At 42.1% G+C, this 26,132-nt stretch overlaps 1 protein-coding gene and 1 pseudogene across 3 annotated transcripts in view; both read right to left on the bottom strand.

Annotated features, from left to right (window-relative positions):
• TSPAN33 (tetraspanin 33) overlaps positions 1–21,696 on the bottom strand; it is an 80,673-nt gene extending 58,977 nt beyond the window's left edge. For 2 of the 3 annotated variants that reach the window (XM_077127595.1, XM_077127754.1), the window contains exons 1-2: positions 21,577–21,690; positions 21,097–21,235 (exon numbers count right to left, since the gene is read on the bottom strand). In XM_077127595.1, the coding sequence (XP_076983710.1) occupies positions 21,097–21,120 (24 nt within the window). In that variant the 5' untranslated portion in view covers positions 21,121–21,235; positions 21,577–21,690. Of the gene's footprint in view, positions 1–21,096; positions 21,236–21,576 lie in introns of all 3 variants that reach the window. The other variant, XM_077127679.1, reaches the window with a different exon arrangement.
• A 2,429-nt stretch (positions 21,697–24,125) lies between these two features.
• On the bottom strand, positions 24,126–25,507 carry LOC143681689 (spliceosome RNA helicase DDX39B pseudogene; annotated as a pseudogene).
• Between the last annotated feature and the right edge of the window lie 625 nt (positions 25,508–26,132).

Raw genomic sequence — 26,132 nt, 5'->3', positions numbered from 1 at the left:
CCAGAGTAATTAGGGAAGTGTTGATCACGAGGATGGGACTAGAGAGAGGGAAAGTTTACAGAATGGGAACACGTTATAGGGGAATCTAAGGTGATGGTTAGACAAAATAATTCTGTTGAACATGTGAACTGGCAAAAGGCCCTGGGAGATTTTGCAGTTCCTTTTTAAGCAGAAGAACTACAAACCAGCAGAAGTCCCAGATTCTTTTGTGCTCACCCAAGAAGTCAGAAAGACAAGGATTGTTAGAATCCAGAGAAAAAAACAGCTTCACTCAACCCCCAGTGACAATGTCATCGTTCCAGATTCCAGCAGGTGGGGAGGTACAACATGTAGAATTCAGTGAGACAGCAAGGAGGAGCATATGGACACAAGTGAGACAAGGTGAGCATTTTAGAGGGGAAGACAAGCCAGAGAAACGGGTTGTATTGAGTTGGAGCAAGAAACAAATTTGGGGCTGAGCATGGAGGATTTAGAAGGCAGGCAGAACAGTTTGGATGATGTATAAAGTGGGGAACAAACAAGGTTTGAAATCTGAAGCCCTGGAGTACTTTGAGGATGGTCTGTCTGTAGGATATCTGCAACTACAGCATGTGGGAATTATCAGAACATTAGCTGTATGCTCAGAGGCAAAGGAAGTGATCCAGGAGATCTAATCAGTGCGCCAGAGGGAAGGAGGTTGGCCTTTGTTTGTAAGACTAGGACATGGTTAAAGAGATAACTGGTGAATCCAGTGGTAACTTCATGGGAAGCATAATGATTTGGTAGAGATGGGCCAGAGACAATGCAAACAAAACGGGTTGGAAACATTTCCTACCAGGTGCAGACACATCCAGATAGGAGTAGGCCACTGTACATTTTGTGTCATTTTAGGGGTTCCATAAAGCTTCCTTGCTTTTACAACTTACTAGGTTGCCCGAAATCTCCATCATTTGTTATCTTTAGGTTAAAGTGTTGAATCTCTTATTAAAATGCAAATGAGTATTCTTGAGAGGGATATCCAGACCCATATTTTTTAACTTCATACCTTGGAAGTTACACATTTATGGAAACATTTATTTTGTGTACCCTCCATTCAAGCCACCCAGAAATCAAAGGATGCAGAGCCCAAGCAGAATTTCATGTGTTTGAAATTCTATCACACCAATTTGGGGTGATAGAAAATACTCAAATGCGTAGAGCTGAATCCTTGTCTATAGTATTTTGGTTCTTATTTGTAGCCCAGCATTCATCCCCACTCCTAGTACCTGCATTTTGGCTTTCATTCAAGAAACCACTCTACCTCCTTCTTAAGCCAAATGTATGAGGAGGAGCATGTGACTCAGTTTTAGACAATCAGAGCAGGAACAGACATGTGATCCAAGTTGGTCTGATCAGAATGACCCCCTGGAATTTGGTGGGGGGAGCGAACGTTATGGAAAGAGATGCACTGTCTCTTTTGGGGTTCCTAGCAGTTCGGATGACCTGGCAGGTGAGTGGTGGGTATGTGGCAACACTAGATGCTGAGAGAAAAGGTAACGCTGAGGGGAGGCAGAGCTGCAAGATGGGGTTAAACCAGATCCTGATGGCATTATTTGAGCCCCAAGATCCCGTAGTACTGAACTCAGCCCGACCTATCCTTAGACTTTTTAGTTAGATGAGTCAGTAAATTCACTTCTTTGCTTAAACCAGTTAAAAATGGATTTTGTCACCTTGCAACTGAAAAAGTACTGAGTAGCACACTATTTCACCTGACTGTGTAGTTGTGAATATTAGCAAGGTTCACCTTTCCTTAGGAATGCATCCCATCTGCAAGACCACCAAGAGGTAGCCAGATCTAGGGCACCTGTTTTCCTAGCTTAGCTGCGATTTCTTCTTTACCTCTGGCAACTGCCTCACGACACCCTTTGTTCTAGCTTGCTAGCTGCCAGAATGCAATATACCAGAAACAAAATGGCTTTTTAAAAGGGGAATTTAATAAATTGCTAGTTTACAAATGTCCCAATTAAAATGTCCCAATTAAAACAAGTCTATAGAAATGTCCGATCAAATGCATCCATCCAGTGAAAGATACCTCGGTTCGAGAAGGCTGATGATGTTCACGGTCTCTCTCTCAAGTGAGAAGGCACATGATGAACACAGTCAGGGCTTCTCTCTCAGCTGGAAGGGCACATGGTGAACACAGTGTCATCTGCTAGCTTTCTCTCCTGGCTTCGTGTTTCATGAAGCTCCCCGGGAGGCGTTTTCCTTCTTCATCTCCAAAGGTCGCTGGCTGGTTCTCTCTGCTTCTCATGGCTATGTCATTCTTCTCTGCTTTTTCTGAATCTCTCTCCAAAATGTTTTGTCTTTTATAGGATTCCAGTAAGTTAATCAAGACCCACCCAAATGGGTGGAGACACACCTCAACCTAATCCAGTTTAACAACCACTCTTGATTGACTCACATCTCCAGGGAGATGATCTAATTACCATTTCAAACATACAATACTGAATAGGAATTAGAAGAAATGGCTGTCTTTACAAAATTGGATTAGGATTAAAACATGGCTTTTCTAGGGTACATACATCATTTCAAACCAGCACACCTTTTAAGCAACTACCCCAGGGAGATGCATAGTGGAGTTCCTTTTTTTTCTTTTTCTGAGCCATTTGATTTTTTATTTATTTGTTCCCTATTTTCTTTATAACATATTTTATTGTGAAATATAATACATGCACAGAAAAGTGATGGTTTTGGTTTGCTAAAGCTGCTGGAATGCAATATACCAGAAATGGGTTGGCTTTTAATATTGGGGATTTATTAAGTTACAAATTACAATTCTAAGGCTGTGAAAATGTTCAAACTAAGGCATCAATAAGAGGTTAACTTCACTGAAGAAAGGCTGATGACAGATGAGGTTCCTCTGTCACATGGGAAGGCACATGGTGACTGCTTCCTGGTCCTTCTCTCCTGGGTTGGCTTCAAAGCTTCTTCCAGAGGCTTTTCTCTGGATTTTATCTCAGTTTCTCTGAGCTCTCTCCAAACTGATTTGTCTTTTATCCTCTCATAAAGGGCTCCAGTAAAAGGAGCCTTGGAGGGGTTGGGTCATATCTCAAGTTGAACCAACCTAGCCAAAAGGTCCCACCCAAAATAGACCTGTCCCAAGAAGAATAGATTTAAAGAACACAGTCTTTTCTGGGGTACATAACAGATTCAAACCAGCACAGTGATAGATTTCAAAGTACAGTTTAACAAGTAGTTACAGAGCAAATTTCAAAGTATAGTATGGGCCACAATTTCAGGTATATTTTCTGGCTGTTCTAATACACTAGAAACCAAAAAGGAATATCTACGTAATGATTCAGTAACCACAATCAATTGTTAACTCCTAACTTCTTTTCTACAACTCCTCCCTCATTTGATCACTCTCTCAATCTTCAGGGATATTTGGTCAATGACCTTTCTGACTTCTTCATGTTGAAATGAGGTGTCAACATTATGGGGTTGGGGAATGCAATTGGTTGATGTTCTGGGAGATACTGATACCTCTAAGTTTCAGGGCTTCTCTGGCATAGGAACAATCTGAGGTTTTAAGTTTCTGAAAAATAAACTTAATAAGTAAAACTTTTACAGACTTTTAGATAGAGCCCTGGGTTTTCAGGAGTACTGCTTGTTGGTGCTTGACATACTATGGCAATTGGTAATATCTGGCTGAAGCTTGTATAAGAGTAAACTCCAGAATGACCCCTTGATTCCATTTGAAATCTCCTAGCCACTGCAACCTTATTTTGTTACATTTCTTTTTCCTTTTATGGTCAAGAAGGCATCCTCAATCTCATGGTGTCAGGGCCCTGCGGGTCATGCCCCACATTGTCAGGGAGACTTACATCCCTGGCTCTTATAAAAGTGAATAACAAAGGCTGGTTATGCTGACAGAGACAGATTTCCATTTTCACAGTTGGCCTGGTCAGTCCTGAGACAAATGGCACATTCCCATACTGTGGGCAGCTCTTCCTCCAGCGCGAGAGCCCAGAAAGAGTCCATCTCCAGTTCCTCCTGAGGTGGGAAATAACCCCAAGAAGTTTGACCCTCTCAGCTGGAGACAACAGAGAAATGAGTCAGCCTTTTGGAGAAAACCCTCCCTCCAACAGTCAGGGATTCACCATCCCTACCTCCAACTCCCACCCTTGTACGCTTTTCTTTCAAGAGCATAATAATACCTTATAATTGAAAGCACCAAAGTGCTGGACCTTTTTCATAGTACTTTGTGCTTTCATTATCTCATGAGGATACCATATTTGCTCTTTTTTTATTCAGATTCATTTAAAAAACAAACAAACAGACTCAAATCCTGTGGAGAAAATGTTTGTGGCTTTCAATGAGCCTTGAGAAGAGAAAATCAGAACAACTCAATCCCAGTGCGAGGCCTTCCTAGAACCACAAATACAAGCCTTCTCTCTTATGCCAAAAAATAATAAAGCTCAGAAGCAGTTAGGGGGCTTAGAGGAGACTCCAGAGGAAAGGACATTTGAGTGGAAGTTGAAACCTGGGTTCTAGTTTCAAATCTGCCACTAAGTAGCAATGTGACTTGAACAAGTCCCTTAATCTTTCTGGGTCTCAGTTTCGTCCTTTGCAAATTGGCAGCATTGAGGCTTCCTGGGGAGGTTGGCCCTGATATGTTTTGAAGGCTTTTAAAGCTCTGAGATTTCATGGCTTGGGAAATTATAGAGCCTGCAGGGACTGATTTATAGGTAAGTTGGGATTTTTTTGTATGCCCCATTGCTGTTTTGGTGTGTGAAGGGCAGAGCCACTGCCCAGGTATCAGGAGCTGTAGAACAGTGGGATGTAGATCTCATCAGGGTTGAGCCCTCAGAGACTCCAGGCCCCTCCTCTGCAGTTGTTTGGGAGTGGTTAGCTGGTTAAATGAAGGGTGAGTGATAACCACTCACAAACTGCTGGCCTCTTGAGAGACAGGAAACCCTGCCATCTGTGGGATGAGGCACAGGCAGATGCCAGATTGGGTCTCGGAGATGGAAGGAAGTGGAACCAAGGCATTCTCCTGGGGACACGGCAGCTCAGGCTAACTGGCCCTTTTTAGCAATACAGAAACTGGCCCAAGACATTTTTCTGGCTGGGCTGAATTCAGCCTTCTTCTTATAGCCCTTTCCTTCAGTAAGCCCTTCCTCCTAGTGGAATGGTGAAAGGGTCTCCAACCCTCAAAAGTCCCTTCTGTGTGACTCGACTCCTATAGATCCTGGCTTGTCCTTCCATTTCCAATGACTACTTTGAGAAAATAGGGTGTCAGTGGTTGATTTTGTCTTACTGGTGCCTGAATCAGGTATTTTTTGAGAGCAAGTACTGTGTATACATTAGATTGCCCCCCACCTCACTCAGCACTGCTTTGGGCCCTTTTCCAACCTGTCCTTTTCTTTCTTTCACCAAAAATAGAAATAAAAAAACAATCATCTACCACCACCATTAATAATAAAACCCCTAGCCATCCCATTACATATCATGTCCTCTTGGGATGTTTTCTTTGTTCCTACATTAATTCATACTAAAATGCTAATAAGCTGGTAGGGCACCATCCCTATGCCCCTTACAGATTCTCCGACTCCCCACCCCCTAAGCCTAGGCATCATGCCTTGAGCTTAAAACAGGACCAGAGAAAGAGAACAGAGCATGATGCTGCATTTAGAAGAGTAAATAACACGTGCCTCCCCAGATTTAGTGAGACGTGCAGGGAATGTAAATTAACTCTTTTCTCCTACACTCACAGCTCTCACTTCTCATTTGGCTTCTTTTGGTAAGGCTCTCTGGGCTGAGTTTCCAGAATTCCATTAAGTAAAACTAAACTCTAATTAAAAGCCAGAGACCAGCTGAGTTACAAGAGCTTCCAGATCTACATTACAAAAGTGAAACTTTCTATTCCAGAAGTTTTCCACTGCTGAATTTTGACTCAAGGCCAATACTCTGCCACCTGCCTTCTCCCACCCCACTCCTTCCAATAAGTTTAAGATAGCTCTGTGAACATGAGCACAGCACTGTTTCCTCAACTTGGAAGTCAGCTTGATTCTTTTAAAGCAAAAGTTGGAAGGGTCATATATATAGCTCTGGGACATCCTTAAGTTATTAGATGCTTTGGTCTGTGCTGGCCTGTACTGGTGTTGACATGTAACCATAGGCAAACTTTGAACATGATTTGCATGGATGTCACTCATGTCTTACTCATGTCTTACTCATGTAAGACATTAGTAACAAACTTGAGTAGACAAACAATATGAGAAAGGTTAAATAACATGCGGAAAGTTAAAGCTGGGAACTCTAACAATAAAACAACATAGAGTTCCATTGGAATACCAGTACCACCTGCCTCCTGCTACCATGTGGTGCTGAGTCTTGGATATCAGCCTACAGAGCAGGAAATAACCATGCTCTCTTCCAGTCCTGGCTTCATCCTGCCTGACTCTGTCTGGTCCACATCTAAACTTGCTGGTTAAAAATGTGGTCAGTTTAGTCATCTTCTGTCCAGTCATCTTCTTTTATCTGCTTCTTGACATTGATTCAGAGGACCACACAGTAAAAGCCAAGGTGTCCACAGGAGAGGGGATGCACCAGAAACCTTGGTTAGGTCTGTATCCTAGTTTGCTAGCTGCCAGAATGCAATATACCAGAAACAGAATGGCTTTTAAAAGGGGGAATTTAATAAATTGCTAGTTTACACTTCTAAGGCTGAGAAAATGGCCCAATTAAAACAAGTCTATAGAAATGTCCAATCAAAGGCATCCAGGGAAAGATAACTTGGTTCAAGAAGGCCAGGTTTCTCACTCAAGTGGAAAGGCACATGGTGAACACAGTCAGGGTTCCTCTCTCATCTGGAAGGGTACATGGCAAACACGGCGTCATCTGCTAGCTTCCTCTCCTGGCTTTCTGTTTCATGAAGCTCCTCAGGAGGTGTTTTTCTTCTTCATCTCCAAAACGCCAGCTGATGGACTCTCTTCTTCATGGTGCTGCAGCATTCTCTGCTCTCTCTGAATCTCTCATTCTCCAAAATGTTTTCTCTTTTATAGGACTCCAGTAAACCAATCAAGACCCACCCAAATGGGTGGAGACATGCCTCTACCTAATCCAGTTTAACAACCACTCTTGATTAAATCACATCTCCAGGGAGATGATCTGATTAGTTTCAAGCATACGGTATTGAATAGGGATTATTCTGCCTTTATGAAAGGGGATTTAGATTAAAACATGGCTTTGCTAGGGACATACATCCTTTCAAACCAGCACAATCAGAATTTAGAGACCAATAATGAGCCTCACAGAGATTGGGAGGGTTGTGGGAACCATCTACAAGATGAGATTTACTGAAAAGAAAGGGGTGCTGGGACCGAGGCTGAAGAAAGCATGCTAACCAGGGAACGGCAATCTGAGCTCATTCCTGCATGTGTCTGGGCGGAGGAGATTGCTGCAGCTGGGCGGATCTCAGTAGCACTTGTTCCTAACAAAACTAGAGCAGCTGAGCCAACTTTGTTCCTAACCTGGCTTCTCTCATGATAAAGGAGATTTATCATCATCCCTAGGCTTCTGAAACACGGTTTCCTAGTTTATTATTCCAGAACCCAGACTGAGGTCAACATGGTGTAAAAAAAACAGACTTCTATGCTCAATTCGCTGATTCACATGCTGGCCAGTGACAGTCACAACTGCCAGTTCCAAAAGGGCAGGGAGAGTCAGGGTCAGCCCTGCTTTGGGCAAAATTGAAATACAGAAATCCAGGCTTTTTCCCAAAATGTAAATTTGGGGGGTGATTACGCATTTGTTGGCTTGTCTATTTAATATTGACTTTAAAAAAGCATCTCTGAAGATTTCTTTACCTTGGTTCTGTTTTCAAAAGATCATCTTTGTTATAAGATTGTCTAGTGACCTTACAAAAAGATTTAGAGGGCAGGCCATGGTGGCTCAGCAGGCAGTGTTCTCGCCTGCCATGCTGGAGACCCGGGTTCTATTCCCGGTACCTGCCCATGCAAAAAAAGAAAAGAGCGTTGGAAAAATTTGAAAAAGAAAACAGTTATCCATGACTGCATGTATATATCTGTCACTTGCTGACATCGAGTGTTTCTCTCTCATCTTTTCTCCTATATTCTTCTTTTTATTTTCCTTTTAAACATTGACACTTCATTTTATTTTAATTAAAAAAATTAATTCATGCAAATGATAAAAAGTCTGAAATAAAAAGTAACAGTCTCTCCCCTCAACCCCATCCCCAGTGACCACCGCTAACTTTTGTATTTCTTTCCAGAAAAAGTATGTGGCTGGGGATGGGAGCTGGTATGTGCAATTGGTGGCAAGAATCAGGCAGCAGATCTACTCAGATCAGGAGCATGGGCAGCCCCTTTCTGGTGTCAGAATCGTAAAATGTAGAAGCTACCAGGAATAATGTTTCTGACCATGCATTTAAAGTAAGTGAGAGGATTGCTGCAGAGAGAACCCTGGTTCTGTTAGAGATTCTATATCCAGCCCTTTCTGAGTTTGATCATATCCTGTCTCTCCTGTGGTTTAGTTGTTTGACCAGGCCTCAGAGTTCATAACAATAAATTCCCTTTCTGCTAAAATGTATTGGAATCAAGGAGATGTTATAGTAGGTTGAATTATGTGCCCCAGAAAACAAAATAAAAAACTTGTTCTTAATTTTCATTTATTCCTGTGGGGTTATTTAACTAGAACCCTTTGAAGATGTAACTTTTGGTTAAGGTGTGGTCATTGTAATCAAGATGAGCCTTAATTCTATTACTTGTGTTCTTATGAAAGAGAAAGCCACGTGGAGGAGTGGGAAGCCAGAAGTGGGCAAAAACCTGAAATAAACAGAGGACACTGATTGCCATGTAACAGGAAACTCAAGGAACCCCAAGGACTGCCAGCCAGCCAGAGTACCGCTGACCCCAGGAGGAAGCATACCTTCTAGCCTCTGAAACTGTGAGCCAATAAATTCCGATGTCTAAGCCAACCCCTTGTATTTGTCATAGCAGCCTGGAAACTAAGACAGATGTCATCTGTCAACAAATCGGTACCTGCACAATCGTCATACCCATAATTCTTAAGGTTAAAGAATAGCCTAGTCACAAGCAACAAAAAGAAAAAATAAGTTGGATATCATCAAAATGTAAAACTTTTGTGCTTCAAAGGACATCTACAAAATGGGAGAAATTTTTTTGCAAACTGTATATCTGATAAGGGACTTGTATCTAGTACATATAAAGAGCTCTTACAACTAAATAATAAAAATAAAAATAACCCAATTAAAAATGGGCAAATTATTTGAATAGACATTTCTTCAAAGAAGATCTACAAATGGCCAATAAGTTCATGAAAAGACGCCGAATTTCATTTGCCATCTTGGCAATGCAAGTTCGTATTGCCCCGGGATGGCTATATAAATAACAGTAATAATGATAATGTTTTGTCAAGGATGTGGAGAAATGGAAACTCTCCTGCTGTTGGTAGGGGTGTAAAAATGGCGACACTGCTTTGGAAAACAGTCTGGTAGTTTCTCACAAGGTTAAACAGAGAGTTACTATATGACCCAGAATACCCAAAAGAAATGAAAAAGCGTCCACAAAAGCATTTATACATGAATGTTCCAAACAGCAGTATCCATAATAAGCAAAAATTGGAAAAACATAAATTTCCATCAACTGGTGAATGGATAAATAAAACATGATATATCCTTTCAATAAACTATTATTTGGCAATAAAAAGAAACGGAGTACTGAAACATGCTATGACTTGAATGAACCTTGAATACATTAAGCTAACTCAAAGAATCAAGACAGAAAAGGCCTGTGTGATTCCATTTATATGAAATGTCTGGAATAAGCAAATCCATAGAGATGGAAAGTAGATTTGTGATTGTCTAGGAATGGGATTTTCAGGAGAAAGGAGGAGTGATTGCTAATGGATGAACGGTTTCTTTGGGGGATGCTGAAAATGTCCTAACATTGATTGTAGCGGTGGTTGTGAAACTCTATGAATATACTAAAAACTTCTGAATCATACCCTTTAAATGGGTAAACTGGATGGCATATGAATTATTGCTCAACAAAACTATCATAAAAAAAGAATAGCTTATTGAGTAGATGTAGCAATGGGATCATTTATGTAAACAGTTGTCAGTTCTAAACTATCCCTCTATTATTAATACTGTTCTGTGTTTCATATCATTTAACAAATATTTCTTGAGTATCAGATGTGTTAGGAATATGAAAAAGCAGGAGAAAAAGAAAAGAAAAAAAAAAGCAGAAGAGCATCTCAGAGCCTAGCCAGGGAGGCAGCCCATACCCAGAGTGTGGCTAACCGAGCAGAGCCACACGTGGTAAACGCTTCCGGGCTCCGAGGCAGGCTTGTCGTCAGGGGCTCTGCTCCCTAGCAAACGCGTCACCCAGAGCATGGAAACCACTGGGTCTTGAAGAATAAATGGTGAGAAACAAAAATATAACATGGTTCTAAATGTGGTACACAGACAGCAGGACTTCCAGATTGGTGGAGCAAGGAGATTGGTGGACCTTCTCCACCAAAACAAAAACTTACCTGGTCCAGGGTTCGATTCCTGGTGCCTGCCCATGCAAAAAAACTTACCTGGTGACAAATTTTAAAAATAACAACAAAAACCACAATTGTTTAAAATCTTTGGAAATTGTTCCGAGCAAATAAAGAAACAGGGAAAGATTATTTAAGAAAGTCTATTAGATCTCAGTAAGAAAAGCATGAGCTTATGGCATTTGAGCCATGACCCAATTCCTCTTCATCACCTCTGCACACACACACACACACACACACACACACACACACACCACCTGAGAGTTCTATTCTTGGCTATGGTTTCACCTTGGGAGGGGCAGGCTGTCAGCTCCACACACACACACACACACACACACACACACACACACCGCCTCCCACTCCCACCCCGGTACCTGCCCCCCATGGCTCCGTGTTGGAGAAGTTCTATTCCAGGCAGGCCAAGAGGATGGTGTCTCCCTTCCCCCACCCAGCCCCTCTTGTAGGGCAGAAACTCAACTCCAGTTACCGCAAACTGAGAATACTGGGGCTTCATCACTCTGCACCCTAGCCAGTTAGCAGAGTGGAGGTGCTTTCTGCACCAGGATAGACAAGCAGAGATCAGTGGCTTCCATCATCCCCAGTGCCTGCTTGTAGAGCCGGGTGCCACTCCAGGAAAAGCAGGGCCCCTCACCCAGCTCTGGCACTGCAGCACATGTGTTCTGCCCAGGAGGAAAGGCAGGCCATAAGGATAAAGTACTTTAGAACTATGCCTGGGAAGACTGACTTGATTAGAATAGAGTCAGGAGAATTCCACCTAAGGGTATCCTGGTAGAAAGAAATTAAGGAGAGGCTGGCTGCTCCATGATACAAACAAAATGACAGAACAGCCAGAAGTCTGATAGAACTACAGAAAGAAAGTGCCGTGAAGAGCCCTCTTGGAAGTACATTCAATGCTAGGGGTTAGGAATGCTTTGCACATGTGCTAGAGACTGCACTCAGTCAGGTGCAATCAGAGCAGAGCATGGGCAAACTTGAAACATTTCCCAAGCCACACGCAGGCCCCTAACACAGGGTGGACGCCTCCCTGGAACAAGGGCCTTAAGCCCAACCTCTCACCAAACACACACTGAACAATAAACAACGTGACCAAGGGCAACTCCTAGGAAGCCAGGCTGAAAAATAAAATCACATTCATCCCTGGCAATCCAAAGATTGTGTGCATGCCCAAGGCTCAGGAATAATCAGAAAGAACCTCCAAGCTACTAGGCCCTGGTTAAACATGGGACAAAAATGTAAACTCTCTGAACTGTGATAGAGCCTCCAAGCCAAAGACGCATCCTAAGGTAGAGGGTAACGATCTAACTGGCTAAGGGACCTTACGTACAATCCTTGACAAATAAGTGATTTATCCCAACCCAGGCAACCCCTACATAGTCAGGCTAAAAGATTAACACAAGGAAACTATATGAGTAGGGAACTCAGAGGCTGCCCATTGTGGGGGTAATAGACTTTGCAGAATTAGTTCAACGAAGTCATTAAACAAATAAACAACCAAAAAAAGCAAACAAGAGTCACAACCCTGGGTGGATATCAGCATCCAATATATTATCTTTCACTTTCCAGAGGTGTCCTTTAAAGTACAAAAGTTTTACACTTTGATGATGCCAGTTTATTTTCTTCTTTTGTTGTTTGTGATTTTGGCATCTTATCTAGGAAACCATTGCCCAATCTGATGTCATGAAGATTTATCCCTATGTTTTCTTCTAAGAGTTCAATAGTTTTAGTTCTTTCGTGTATCTTAAGTTAGAACTTGTGTATAGTGTGATGTAGGGGTCCATGATGTACGGGTCCAACTTCTCTCTTTCACATGCGGATATGCAGTCTTCCCAGTACCACTAATTGAAAAGACTATTCTTTCATATAGCCTATTTGAAGAACTAAATGGAAACTATTTCCCCATTGAATAGTCTTGGCACTCTTTTGGAAAATCAATTACTCAATTGGGGGATTTTTTTTTCTTAGCAATAGGAATTTACTGTCTCATGGTTTCAGAGGCCAGAAAGCTTCCTTCCTTCCAAGGTCAGTAGCATTCTGGCAGCCTGGCAGGCAATCCTTAAATTCCTTGGCTTCCCCACCACATGGCAGTATCTTCTTTCTCATCTGGCTTCCTTTGACTTCCAGCTTCAGGCTTATCCCCATGGCTTTCTTTCTGGGAGAAATTTTTCTTTCAAATCATAGATCTGATAAGAGACTTGTAACTAGAATATATAAATAACTCAAGAATTAAAAAGATGAAAAACTAGATTTTTTAAATGGGCAAAAGAGCTGAAAAAATTTCTCCAAAAAAGATATACAAATGACTAACAAACACTTGAAGAGATGTTGATTATTATTAGTATCAACAATCATCAAGAGTCAATTTTATGGTATTGAACTAAATCTCAATTTACAAAAGCAATTGCACAAAATAATATATATAGACTTGCATTGTTGGGTCTGTAACAAAAAATTTAATATATTTAATATAATTAACAGAACAAGGGAGGCAGCAGGAACAAAGCTGTATTGAAGTAACAAAATGACACCAGGTGGTAATTCAAATCCATAGGAAGAAATTAAGAGAACTGGAAGGGGCAACAGAAAAGGTTAATAAAACAATGTATGTATAGACTTTCTCTTCTCTTAGTTTCTTTAAAAGACAAGATTTGGGGTGGACCATGGTGGCTCATCAGGTAGAGTTCTTGCCTGCCATGCCAGAGACCCAGGTTCTATTCCCATGCAAAACAAACAAACAAACAAAAAGTTTGTTTCAGTTTGCTAAAGCTGCAGGAATGCCATATACAAGGCATGAATTGGTTTTTACAACGGGGATTTGGGGATTTATCAGCTTGCAAATTTACAGTTCTAAGGCTGTGAAAATGTCCCAATTAAGGCATCAACAGGATGATGGGGAAGACACATGTCAGCTGGGAAGACACATGGCCTGCATCTGCTGGTCCTTCTCTCTGGGTTCCATTGCTTTCAGCTTATGTGTCCTTGCTTGCTTCTCTGGGCTTTTCTCTTTTAGCTCTCTCTGAGTGTTTCTCTCTGAGCTCTCTGGGCTTTTTTCTGTCTTTTATCCTCTCATAAAGGATTCCAATAAAGGATTCAGTCCCACCTTGAATCGGATGGGTCACATCTCAATTAAAAAAACCTAATCTACATCCACAGGAATGGATTAAAAGAACATGGCCTTTTCTAGGGTATATAACAGCTTCCAACCAGCACAAGATTATACAAAGTAATAATTATGAAAATGTATTGTTGGGTTTGTAACCTACATAGAAGTAACAGGTATAATAATAATAGCACAGAAAAGAGTGGGAAAGCAATGGGGCTATTTAAGAGTAAAGCTTCTATATTTCACTGGAACTATTTAGAATTTAGAAGCCTAGGTCTGCTGAATCATAATTTCAGGGGAATGGCTAGTACCTTTGCGTGACTTCAATAAGGCATCAGATGCAGCTACATACAGGACCAGTGGTTTGACAAGTAGAGCATAAGCGGGATTTCAATGACCCCTCATTCTTGTGCTGTGAAAATCTACACAAAAGTTCAAGGGAGGTAGCTCTGGGCATGACCCACTTTTGTATTTTAAGATTATCTACTAATAATTCTAATGTTCAACCAGGGTTGGAAACAGCTGGGTTAGAGAAGCATACAAAAAGAATTGGAGGCATAAAAGTAACTGATGAAAATAAGAGGTGATTATTAAATAGATCTTAGAGGGAGGACTCTTAGGTTTTTAATCTCAAAGACTGAGAGAATGGTAACAGAAGTTACCAGAAGGAAGGTAACAGAAGGAAAAACTTGATTTGGAAGGAGGGAGTTATTTTAGTTATGTTGAATTTGAGGTAATGGCAATACATTAAAGTAGCAATGTCTGACTGACAATTGGAAGAAAGATGGTCCTGGAACTCTAATCTATATATTTAGGGAGGATCACACACATAGCATAATGATAATGAAAGTAGACACCATTTATAAAGCGCCTATTCAGTTGCCCTACTTTGTGCTGGGTGTTTTATATAAGTATGAACAGCAGTGGGCATGGGGTGGGGAGGTGACACAGATGGTTACTCTCCCTATGAGGAGTTACTCATGCCCCAAGCACCTTTATTTGGCAATAGCAACAGCAGATGACTAAAGAGGGGGCTGTCACCTGAGGTCTTAGAACCTTACTATGGAATCTTGAGTCTCAGTATCACCCATGAAAAGTGAGTGATAAAATGTCAGTGGCTCCACAAATCCCATGGCTAAATGTCACTGAGTCTCTTATGGGACAAGTCCTTTTTGTACCTCTCATCCCCAATAGATTGTGTGTGTGATTTTATGACATTTAATTCAACAGCCAGAAATCTGGATGTGTTCGTATCTGTGCCAACTGGACAGGCCCTGGTTGAGATAAGATGGCTCAAATACCCTATATCTAACTGTGGTTTGAATCATGGATAAATTCCTACACACCAATGGTCAGGCGTGAAGAGGAAAGGATAAATAGAATTGGAACTGGCAGGTTTTTGAGGGGGAGCATGCAGCAAGCCCCACCCCACAGCATAAAGGATACTCACCTCTATGGACAAGCATATGCAACTATAGCTGTCTTCTTAGGTCTAAATGCTGTGGACAAGTCCCAGCTTGTTCAAGCTTGTTTACAGTGTATGTTCATTACTTTCTGGAAATTTGCACACAGGCCAAGTCCAGAGTCAGGAAGCAGAATTCCACAGCAGAGAGACCCATAAACCTCTTCCTTAGCTGGAGTGGCATATGAACAATGCCTGCCAGCATCGTTTCTATTGCAAATGGCCTCATGAGGAATCAAGCAGAGTTTCCATGCACTGTATTTCTGCCTAAGCGAGAGGCACAACCTGTTTCAGAATTTCCCAGTAGAGGAGGAAAATAGAAATTGGGCTATGATTTTCCTTCCTCAAGAAACATGGTGTGGGAAGGGGAGGGGGTATGGTATGTACAAATTTTTTTTTTCTTTTTATTTCTTTATCTGGCTTAATGCAAATGTTCTGAGAGGTGATCATGGTGATGAATATACAACTATGTGATGATATTGTGAGTTATTGATTATATACCAAGAATGGAACAATCATATGGTAAGAATGTTCATGTTTGTATGTTGTTATGTTTTAAAAAATTAAAAAATAATTAAAAAAAAAAAAACATGGGGCCTGGAGGGTTAAAAAATTATGCAGCCACAGCTGGATGCCAAGAAACTGCAGGATCTTTGCTGTAGTGTTGGGAAGGTGTGAGGAAGACACTGTGGACTTGGAGGGAAGTCCACACTTCCCGACACTGCGGGAAGACGGGAATAGTGCTTTCAGGCTCAGAATTGTTGGCCCTGCCAACTGTAAAAACTGGAATTCACCTCTGGAAGGAGAAACTTTCTTTACAATGCCAAGGTAGCCAAGCAGAACGAACACAAACTGCCTGTAAGCTCTTCCTTCTCGCCTGACTGTGCATCTCAGGACTTGAGAGTTAGTTACTGAGTAACTGATGGAGGCATACATGATGTGACCCTAAAGCCTTTCATAGAATCAGCAGTTTAAAGAGCTGCAGTCAGACATTGAGGCCAAGGTCAAAGTGGGAGAAACCAAATCCTGGATCAAGCTGCAGAGCTGAGTGAAAAATAGAGACCAGTCCAAGGCGTGTAATACAGGAGGCAAGTGAATGGTGCAGAAGGGAAGGGGGGAGTGAATTTGTGCAGGATATAAATCTGGTCTCAGATGGTCTTGATGGGATGACAGCTGAGCTATCTAAGCCCTGACTGGGCTGGACATGAAGGGTTTTGTGCCTTTAGAGCATTCATAGGCATAGATCCTTGGAGCAGAATGAATTATCCTTCTGTAATTCCTCTTATTTTCTATTTGTTATGTAGGAGGTTTGTTACTAATTATGTGGCATTTTTGTAAAACCTTCCAAGTGGCCTTCTTTGGAAGAACTCTGCCATTCTTGTAGGCAGAATTCATAGGTCTCTTGCTTTGGACTTAAAAACACCTCTTTTTACACTTATCTCACTCTACTGTTAGTATTTATGTGCATAACTCTTTCCTCTCACTGGTCGGTGGCTTACTGAGGGTGAAGTCATTTTTTACTCATTTTTATTAGTTAACAGTGTGTGGTGATTTGGAGCTATATACTCCAGACAAACATGTTTGTAAACTTATTCCATTCCTGTGGGTGTGAACACTTGTATATAGGACCTTTTGAAGAGATTCCTCAGATAAGGTGTTGCCAAGGATGGGTTTTAATCCTATTACTGAAAGCCTTATAGAGAAGGTTACAGAGAGAGAAAAAAGCCCACAGAGGGACTAGCCAGAAGCCGAAAGTCAACGGAACCCAGAAGCAAAGGGAGAGGCCAAGAGAGGCCGCCATGTGCATTCCCATGGCACAGAGGAGCCCAGGACCAAGGGTCTCTGGCAGCCAGCCTCAGAATGCCAATCTTGGGGAAGAAAGCATCACCTTGATGACACCTGGATTGGCCTCAAAACCATGAGTCAATAAATTCCCATTGTTTAAGCCAACCCATTGCATACCACTTGCTTGAGCAATGAGGACATTAAAACACAGTGTTTGACCCAATATTGGGTTCATAGCAGTTACTCAATAAATACCTAGGGAGTGAAGGACTCAGCCCAAGACTGAAGGTGTGCACATACATTAGCCTAGTCTTCTTTCACCTAGCTTAAGTCACTTCCTTCTTTCTGAAGCTCCCAGCCAAAGACCTTTCCTGTGTGTCCACACCTTTGTGTCTTCTACTGCTGTCCTTTCATTTTGGCATCCTCTTTTTCTCTCTTTTTGCTTGCATAAATGCGACTCTCCCCACATCCTTCCATACAATGGACCGGGAGCTGTTTCCTAATTCCGGAACTAAGTGCTTCTACTCTGCTTTCATCTATCCAGGATGGAGGGAAGAGAATTTGATAAATCAGTAACCAGGGATGGAAATCTCAAATGTTCCCAGAGGCCAGGGGAAATGAGCCAAGCAGGCTGAGTAGGGACAAGATGACCATGGCCCAATTGAAGGGGCAGCTGTTTCTCATCCTAGGTGGGTGGCTGTCCACAAGTACTGTTGGCCTGGGGCTGCCAGATTTTGTGTTTTGCAAAGTTGCCCTTGTTAGAGCCTTGGCATTGTCAGGAAAACTCGTTCAGGACTTGAGAAAGGGTAATTGGGGTTATTGGGTATCTCTTCAGTGAGTGCCGAGTATAGTCTCATGGACTCCCTGGGATTATCTGATTCTAATAGGGGTTTGCATTTTTGTTGAGCTTGGGCTAGGGAAATTGGATTATCTAGTGGGACAGTGTAATCACCAGCATCCTTATAAGTGAAATAGGGAGGCAAGAATCAGAGTCAGAAAAGTAGACAGGATGATCAAAGAAGAGAACCACAGTGATGCCACAAGAGAAAGACTTGAACAGTAACTACTGACTTTGAAGACGGAAGAATGGGGTCATGAGCCAAGGAATGCAGGTGGTCTCTAGGAACTGGGGAAAAAAAAAGATTTTCCCCTAGAGCCTCCAAAAGAAACGCAGCCTTGCTGGTTTCTTGATTTTAGCCAAGTGAAACTCAGTTTGGACTTCTGGGTTCCAGAGCTGTGTGATAAATCTGTGTCATTTTAAACCTCTTAGTTTGTGGTAATATGTTACTGTAACAATAGGAAACTAGTACCAGGTTGTTTTACTACTCCAGAGAAGTAGAAGTTAAATTGTAGAAAACCACTGTGAAGCAAATATTTCTTATCCATAGCAACATAAATTATTTCAGTTGGTAGAATTGTAAAAATACTTAGTTCAGTGACAAATATAAATCTGCATAGATCAAATTCTCATTTGAACTGTTTTTAATATCTTACCAATACCCTCATTAATTAATGAGTTGCATAAAATCTTCAACATGTTTATTTTCATGAGTCATGTTATTTACTTTTCAAAAAATTATGCTTTAACGATATTATGTTCATAGTCTGCACCCCTTTGTCCTTGAATTCATGCTAGTAATACTGTTGAACCTGCTGTGACATCATTTATGAATTTGATTTCTATTTTTCAAGAAATTAGTTATTATAAATTAAAAATAAAAAAACCATGTTGGCAAAACCTGCAGTTGGAATCCCAGTAGGAAGGCGTCACGTTTACTAAGATTTGGGTCATGATGAGATAATGTGTAGCAAATAGTATATTTTTTCAATAGCTAAGGCCTTCAGAAGTATTTTCTACTGAGGCAAGAGAAACTTATTTTAACACTTCTTTTCTGATAGATGATCTTTATCTCCTCTGTGCTATCTGCTGCTGAAAATGTTTATTTATGGAGACTGGGAAGATCAAAGGCACTGTGAGCGGGAGTTACTGGTTGGCCTTGTGGATTGCTGCCAACCTGGGGAAGGGAGGGCCTCTGGGTGGCCCGGGGGTTGAATCATGGCATGCAAGGGACAGAGGCTCTCTTCATACAGCCTGCTGGCAGAAGCAGTAAAACATGGCAAAACTGCTGCTGCTTTGGGACGCAGAGGCCAGCTCCATCTCAGAGCTGAGGATTCTGAGGTGCTCCGGGTCTCCCAGGTAGTGAGGGGCTGAGTGCTGAACCCAGGGCTTCCCCATTCCACAGCCCTGCCTTTTGGTCACTTTCCGTATTCCAGACGGGAACTACATACAGTGTACGTGGTATAGTGCCGTCAGTGGGAGCAGCACTGCCCACGGAGTTTTGGTTTGTCACAAAATTGGGGGACACTAATGCCATTTGGAAAGTGTGCCCTCAAGGTTTCTAAGATGTCCTACAGTGAATATGACAATCCCACAAAATGAAGAATTGTACTGTGTCCTCTTCAACTTTTAGTGGATCCTCAGATGTTCATGTGGGTGGAAAAACTGTATAAAATTATCTAAGGCTAAAACCGAACTCCATATACATGGAGTATTTTTTATGAAGTATGATTTTAAAAACACAGTGAATTTTCCAGTAATACAGCTACCATGTAATTTAAGGGAAGAGTATACTTTGTTTTGTTCAGAATTTTACTTAGAGGTCTTCACCAATGTGGAAAAGTCGTATCAGGGACAACAGTGTGTTGTATTAGAGTTGTCAGTACTACTACCTGTATTTGTCTTTAGTTATGGGTGCTTGAATTCACAGTGAGTCTGCACTGAGGGGCAAGCATCCATTATTTCATTATGTGTTCTAATTTAGTTGTGCCCAAGCAATCATGATTATTTTATTTTCAATTATATTAGTTATCTTATTATAAATTACATTCCTTATATTTCTTTTTTATATCTTAGGAGGCATACACTGACTGTTTTTTAAAATTACTTACACATTTCAGTATAGTAAAGGAAGTGGCTAACAAAATATTTGTTATAAAGAGTGTGAGGATAAAATAGTGCTGAGAACCACTGTAGTAAAATGAGCACTGGTCAGGAAATTGCAAAACCTTGATTGGAATCCTGATCCTGCTACTTATTTTGAGCATGTCACGACCTCCCCAAGACTGTTTCCTCCTCTGTAAAGCAAGGGTAACATCCACCTTCCAACGTTCAGAGCGGCTACTTTATCAGCCAAGTGAGAGCATGTAACTTCTGCACAAGAGTATGGAATTTCTTGCAATGAAGACCATGATGTACCTAGAACATACCTGTTTGGGATTAAGTTGCACATTTAACAATGCTCTGATTATCATTTATGGTGGGTAAATTTAGGTTTTAAATCATTTGCCCAAAAGCCTTGACAAGGTACATAGCAGAAGAAGATATCCAAGCCAAACGACGAATATAAAAGGTGCTCATCTTCATTCATCAATGCAGATTACAAACCACAAAGGAATAAGCACTACCCATCCACCAGACTGACTAAAATAAAAGTAAGAGGCCAACTGTTGTCAAGAATGTGGAATAGTGGAAACTCTCATATGTTGCTGGTGGGAGTATAAATTAGTACAACACTTTGGAAATGTGGAAATATTTGGCAGTATCCATCAACAGAAGGCTATGGAATCTTAGGATTCCATTCCTGGTTATAAAGGCAACAGAAATGTGTGCACATATTCCACAAAAGTCATATCCAGGCATGTTCATAGCGTCACTCTTAGAGTAGCCTAACCAGAAATACTCCAGATGTCCACCATCATTAAAACGGATAAATTGGGGTGTATTGACACAATGGAATACTAACTACAGCAATGAGGAATAACAATATTCAATATCATAGACAAATTTCACAAACCATGTTAAGCAAAAGCCAGACACATGAATACATATTGTTGATTCCTTTCATGTGAAATTCAAAAGCAGGCAAAAGTAATCCGTGGTGCTGAAAGTCAGAGGAATGATTAGTTTGGTGGGGGGCGGGGGGTTGGCCGGGAGGAAGAATGAGGGGGGGGGGCTTTCAGGAGTGCTGGCAATGTTGTCTCTTCATCTGGATGCTGGTTACACTGATGTGCCCGCTTTGGGAAAGTGTCTTGAACATTCCTGATTTGTGCCTTCTTCTATGTTTTATTATAATTGGATTAGCATCTTTTAAAAGTTGATGGCTCAAAGGTAGATACTTACCCAGGCTTGTGCTGCTTTGTACATGTTTCACTCTCTCTTCTCCTCGTGACCAACACCTGGCAATTTCAGGTACTATCTGTGACTACAGAGCAGAGCAAAGCTAATGGGTTTCTGAAGTCACATCCTCAGCTCCAAGGTCCTGGAACCAAGAAGAGGGGTGTGGTCATGTAACCAAGAAATCAGGATTTAATGGATGGTTTTGATATAAATATTCCTTTTTACTTTCTGGTATATTGGAGTAGACAGGGAAATACCTGAAATCTCTGAATTTTAACCCAGCTGCCTTGATCTCTCATAATGGTTGTATAGCCCTTATCTTCTGCCCCAGTGATGGTAAAAACCTTGTGACACCTTCATCTGTACCTAGTTATCCAGTTTTTCAACTTTAGAGTCTCACAATCATTAAAGATAGTCCCTAATGTTTGTTAATGAAGGGTCTCGGGTCTGCCGGGAACTAACCCACCCCAAGTCCCAAATCACCTTGATGATGAGACTTGGACTTTACCAAAGTGAGTCCGCTGGACGCGCGAAGTTAACTTACACTTCAACCCACACGTCACCTAGACCTCATTCCGCCATTTTCTTTTCACGCAGTCTGTGACTGAGCGTATAACAATCTGCGCATGCTCAATAATCAGTGCCCCCCCCCCCACCCCAGCATCTGGGGCCACTGTGCTCATTATCCTAAACCCTGCCCACCTTTTCTCTAATAAAACTACCCAAATTACTGCAGTTCACACAGACAGATTTTGGGCTACTAGGCCATCTGCTCTCCCGTGGTAATGAACTCTTCCTCTCTTTAAAAGCCCAGTGTCTCAAGAATTGGTTACTGATGGCCCCAGGCCTGAGACCCACCCTTAACCAAAATACTAGAAAGGCATTTACATAGGTTGTTATTTTTCCTCCTCATTTTGTAAAGTGAGGAGAGGTGGTGTGAAAAGGGAGTGGGAATGGATCACATGAAATTACGTTTGTGAAAACAATTTGTAAAGTGGAAGGCATTACAGTGAAGTTATTAATAGAGGGTAAGGGGGTGCACGGAGTAGCTCAGCGATAGAATTCTTGCCTGCATTGCGGGAGGCCCAGGTTAAAAAAAAAAAGCATCATTCAACAAATTGTGCTGCGATAATTGACAAAGAATGAAATGTGACTCCCACCGCATCGCATACAAAAAAAAGGGGTGGGGTACGGGAAAGCGGGAGGACTAGCTTTAGGAGGCAGAAAGGAAAAGTGATAGTAGAAAGAGACCCGAGGAAGACACTACTTCTGTGGAATCTTTCCTTCCTCCTTTTCCCCCACCCAGAGGAAGAGCTTTGGGTCTATTCGCAGACTGCTGTCTCCGCCCCCGGCCTTTCATCAACTCGCCACACGGAATACCGCTCTGCGCCGCAAGAGGGCGGTATAGCCACCGTGCACTGAAATCCCAGCTGCGGAATTGCGTGCTGGAGGAGGGGCCAGGGCTCAATCTGGCTTTTAGCGCCAGGCCCTCCACTCGGGAAACTTTCTGTCCTTGCTGACTCCTGTCCAAGCCAGGAGAAACCCGAGGGTAGGAGGACAGGGAACTATTTCACACTTTGCATTTTAACTTTGGTGTAATCACGTCTGGAGCATGGTGTTGGGGAGGAGTTTGGGAGTGCTTATTTCTGTGGAGCGACACGGCTTGTGAAGGATAAATTGTGCATTGCATTTGCAAAAGGCTTGGAAACTGACGCCAGGAATCCAAGTCTTTCTGGACCATGGTTTTGGGGGCTTTCAAGAGGGCCATACATTGAAACAATAGGGGCCAAGAACATTTTTCCATCAACATTTGCCCATACCTGAAGTCTTTTTCCCTTCCCTTTCCTCTGTCCGTGACCCAGCCCTGTGATTTCTCTTCATCAACTCCTCCTTTTACTCTCGTGTTTCTCTAATTATGCCAGAGGTCCTCCAGCATCAAAATCAGCAGGGTGCTTGTTAACAATGCAGATCACAGGGCCCTATCCCAGACTTAGAGTTAGAACCACTGGATGGACGAAAAAACTGCATTTTTAAATAGGTAGGTACACCCTCACCCACTCCATGTGCTGTCTATACAATGTATTGGGCACTAATTGAGCACCAAGAGCTGTGCTACACACTGGAAATAAAGACCACCCAAGCGAGAACACACAGAGGCTGTTTATTCAGAGCTTGATATAGCGAGGGAGTCAATCACTATCACTTGCATTTGGCAGAGACTCGAAGGCAGGCAGGGAAGTGGAAAGCTTTATAGTGAAAGTAGGGGAAGACTCCAGGTATGCTCTGATTGGAGGCTGTTGTCATAGGGCAGCTGGAGTTGGGCTATTTCGAATCAGGGCATCCTGTATGTTTGGTTTGGGGAATGCACTTGGCTTTCTCTGGTCTTTCCCAAACTAGGGAAGCGGGTAGTCATTGACCAAGTCAGGACTGTCCAGATCAATTGCTGCAGAGGTAGTGGTCAGGTACCTGGGCTGGTTGTTGCAGAGACTGTGGGTCAGAATTCTATGGTCATATAGGCTCCGGCCATTGTTTGTTTGTATTTTCAATGTCTTGGCATTATATTCATTATTTTACTGAAGTCCCATCACAACCCCTTGAGGTTGGTAATATTATCTTAGTTTTACAAATGAGAAATGGAGTTACAGAGAAGTTAGGTAACTTGCTCAAAGTCACGTGGAAGAGGAACCCTAGCCCAGGCAGTCTGGCCCCTGAGCCCTGGATTTTAAATTAATATGCTATATTTCTGTTTCTGCTTTACAGAAAACAGAACTGTAGAAATTGACAAGCTGTCTAAGAGTCATATGAAAATGCAAAATACCTAGAATAGCTAGAGGGCTAACACTGCCTGATTTCAAGACTTCTTATAAAACATCAGAAATCAAGACAATGTGCTATTGGCATCAGGATAGACAGCTCAACAGAACAGAATAGAGTCCAGAAATAGACCTGTACATATTTTTCATTATTTAAGGGTTTTTTTTTTCATTTTTAGTTTCGTTAAAAAAAAAATCTGACAAGTCAGGAATGTGGGATTAGGATTGGTGGTGGTGCAGAAAAGGGAAGCCATGAGGGGGATAGATAGGGGTAAGAGGCAGTAGTGTTTTCTTCAGCCCCACACCTGGTATCTCCTGAAGAGGGACAGCTGTCACATTCCAAATTGGATGAGTCCTCTGCCATGTCGGTTCAATGTTGGAGGAGGTGTCTATCTCACCAGGAAGCTCATAAATATTGATCTCAAAGGGCTCCCCAACATCACCGAAGATTTGGAATCCTCATCTGGCACAACATCATGGCTAAGCCTTCGGTGCCAAGCTAGTCTGCTCTGGCTACCTAATGCAGGTAAATGTCAGAATCCTCAGGAATGTCATAAATGTGATGCTCACCCACTAAATGTGGATGCCTCAGCCGAATAGATTGGTAGCCACAAGAATTCTTTGTTGAAAACCTTTAAACTGCTGATAGCACGAAAGCCTCCCCTCCTGGGGCATCCCGCAGTGGATGGCAATGGCTGGAAAGTTCTGCTGCAGCAGGAGCTGGGCCAGGGCAATGCAGGACTGCACAGATTAAACAAAGATCAACAGCTGGTTGAACTCAAGGACATCCAGAAGGTCAAAGAGCTTCTGGTTCTTCTCACTGTCCTTCAGTTTCACATAGTACTACTGCAACCCATGCAGCATCAGTTTTGTCTCATTATCCATGAAAACTCTGTTGGGTCTTGCATGAACTTGTGGTAGACTTAATGGATCTCTTTGCTCAAGTTAGCACTGAACATAATGATCTGCTTCTCATAGTGGTGGTGAGGGGGTGGGGGTCAAGCGAAAATTTTCTGGACATCCCACATTTGTTGAGCTGTTCAAGCTTCTTATCACATTCATCCAACATAAAGCATTTAGTGTTTGAGGTTGAGGCTCTTATTTCAAGCTGTGACCAGGATGTAACCAGAGGACACCACAATGATGTGTGGGCAGTTCCTCTTCAACACATCTTCATCCTTCTTGAAATTTAGGCCACCCAAAAATACCATGACAATGACTTTGAACATGTATTTAGAGAGGGACCCATTCTTGCTAATCTGAAAAGTCAGCTCCCAAGGGCACAGCCACCTGCCCAGTAACTGTCTCCAACTGTTACACTATGGCCCACACAGACACTGCTGTCTTTCCCATGCCTTACTTGGCCTGGCACAGGACATCCAACCTTGGAATGGCCTGTGAGATGCACTCATGTTGGATGGGTGCTCAAAGCCATAGTCAATAATGGCTCAGAGGAACTCTAGCTTGAGCAGGAAGTCATGAAGGCCAAAACTGTGTATGGAGACATGGGATTCCTTAACATCCTTTTGGCAAGAAGCTGTTGTTGCCACCTCATCATCTTCATAGTCCAAGAGCACATGGTCTACATCATTCTCTGCCATTACTAGGTAGACAGAGGGAGAAGGAAAGGGACTGTTTGGATGGGTCCAGGTAGAATAGGTGAAGCCAAAGAGGGCATGGGGGTGCTTAGGGAACAGTAGAGGAAAAGGAATATACTAGCTTCTGGTAGAAGAGCTGAACAGAGTGGGAACGTATGGACAACTGATCTTTGGAAAAGATCCAAAGGCAGTTCAGTGGAGAAAGGATAGTCTATTCCACAAATGGTGCTGGAACAATTACATATCCATATGCAAAAATTAAATGAATTTCAATCCATACCTTGCATCATATACAAAAAGTAAGCAAAACGAAGAAGTATTGACCAATGGAATTGAAGCAAGAGCACAGAAATAGAATGCCAAATCTATGGCCAACTGATCTTCAACAAGTCCCCCAAATCCTCTGAACTGGGATAAAATAGTCTTTTCAATAAATGGGCATGGGAGACCTGGGTCTAAATAGCCAAAAGAGTGAAAGAGGACCCTTACCTTACACCCTATAAAAAATTAACTCAAAGTAGATCAACACCTAAATATAAGAACCAGTACCATAAACCTCCTAGAAGAAAATATAGGGAAACATCTTCAAGACCTAGTGTTCTAGTTTTCTAGCTGCCAAAATGCAATA

Source organism: Tamandua tetradactyla, chromosome 1, assembly GCF_023851605.1.
Source record: "Tamandua tetradactyla isolate mTamTet1 chromosome 1, mTamTet1.pri, whole genome shotgun sequence".
Classification (NCBI taxonomy): Eukaryota; Metazoa; Chordata; class Mammalia; order Pilosa; family Myrmecophagidae; genus Tamandua; species Tamandua tetradactyla.
This window is presented reverse-complemented; position numbering and strand designations above follow the sequence as displayed.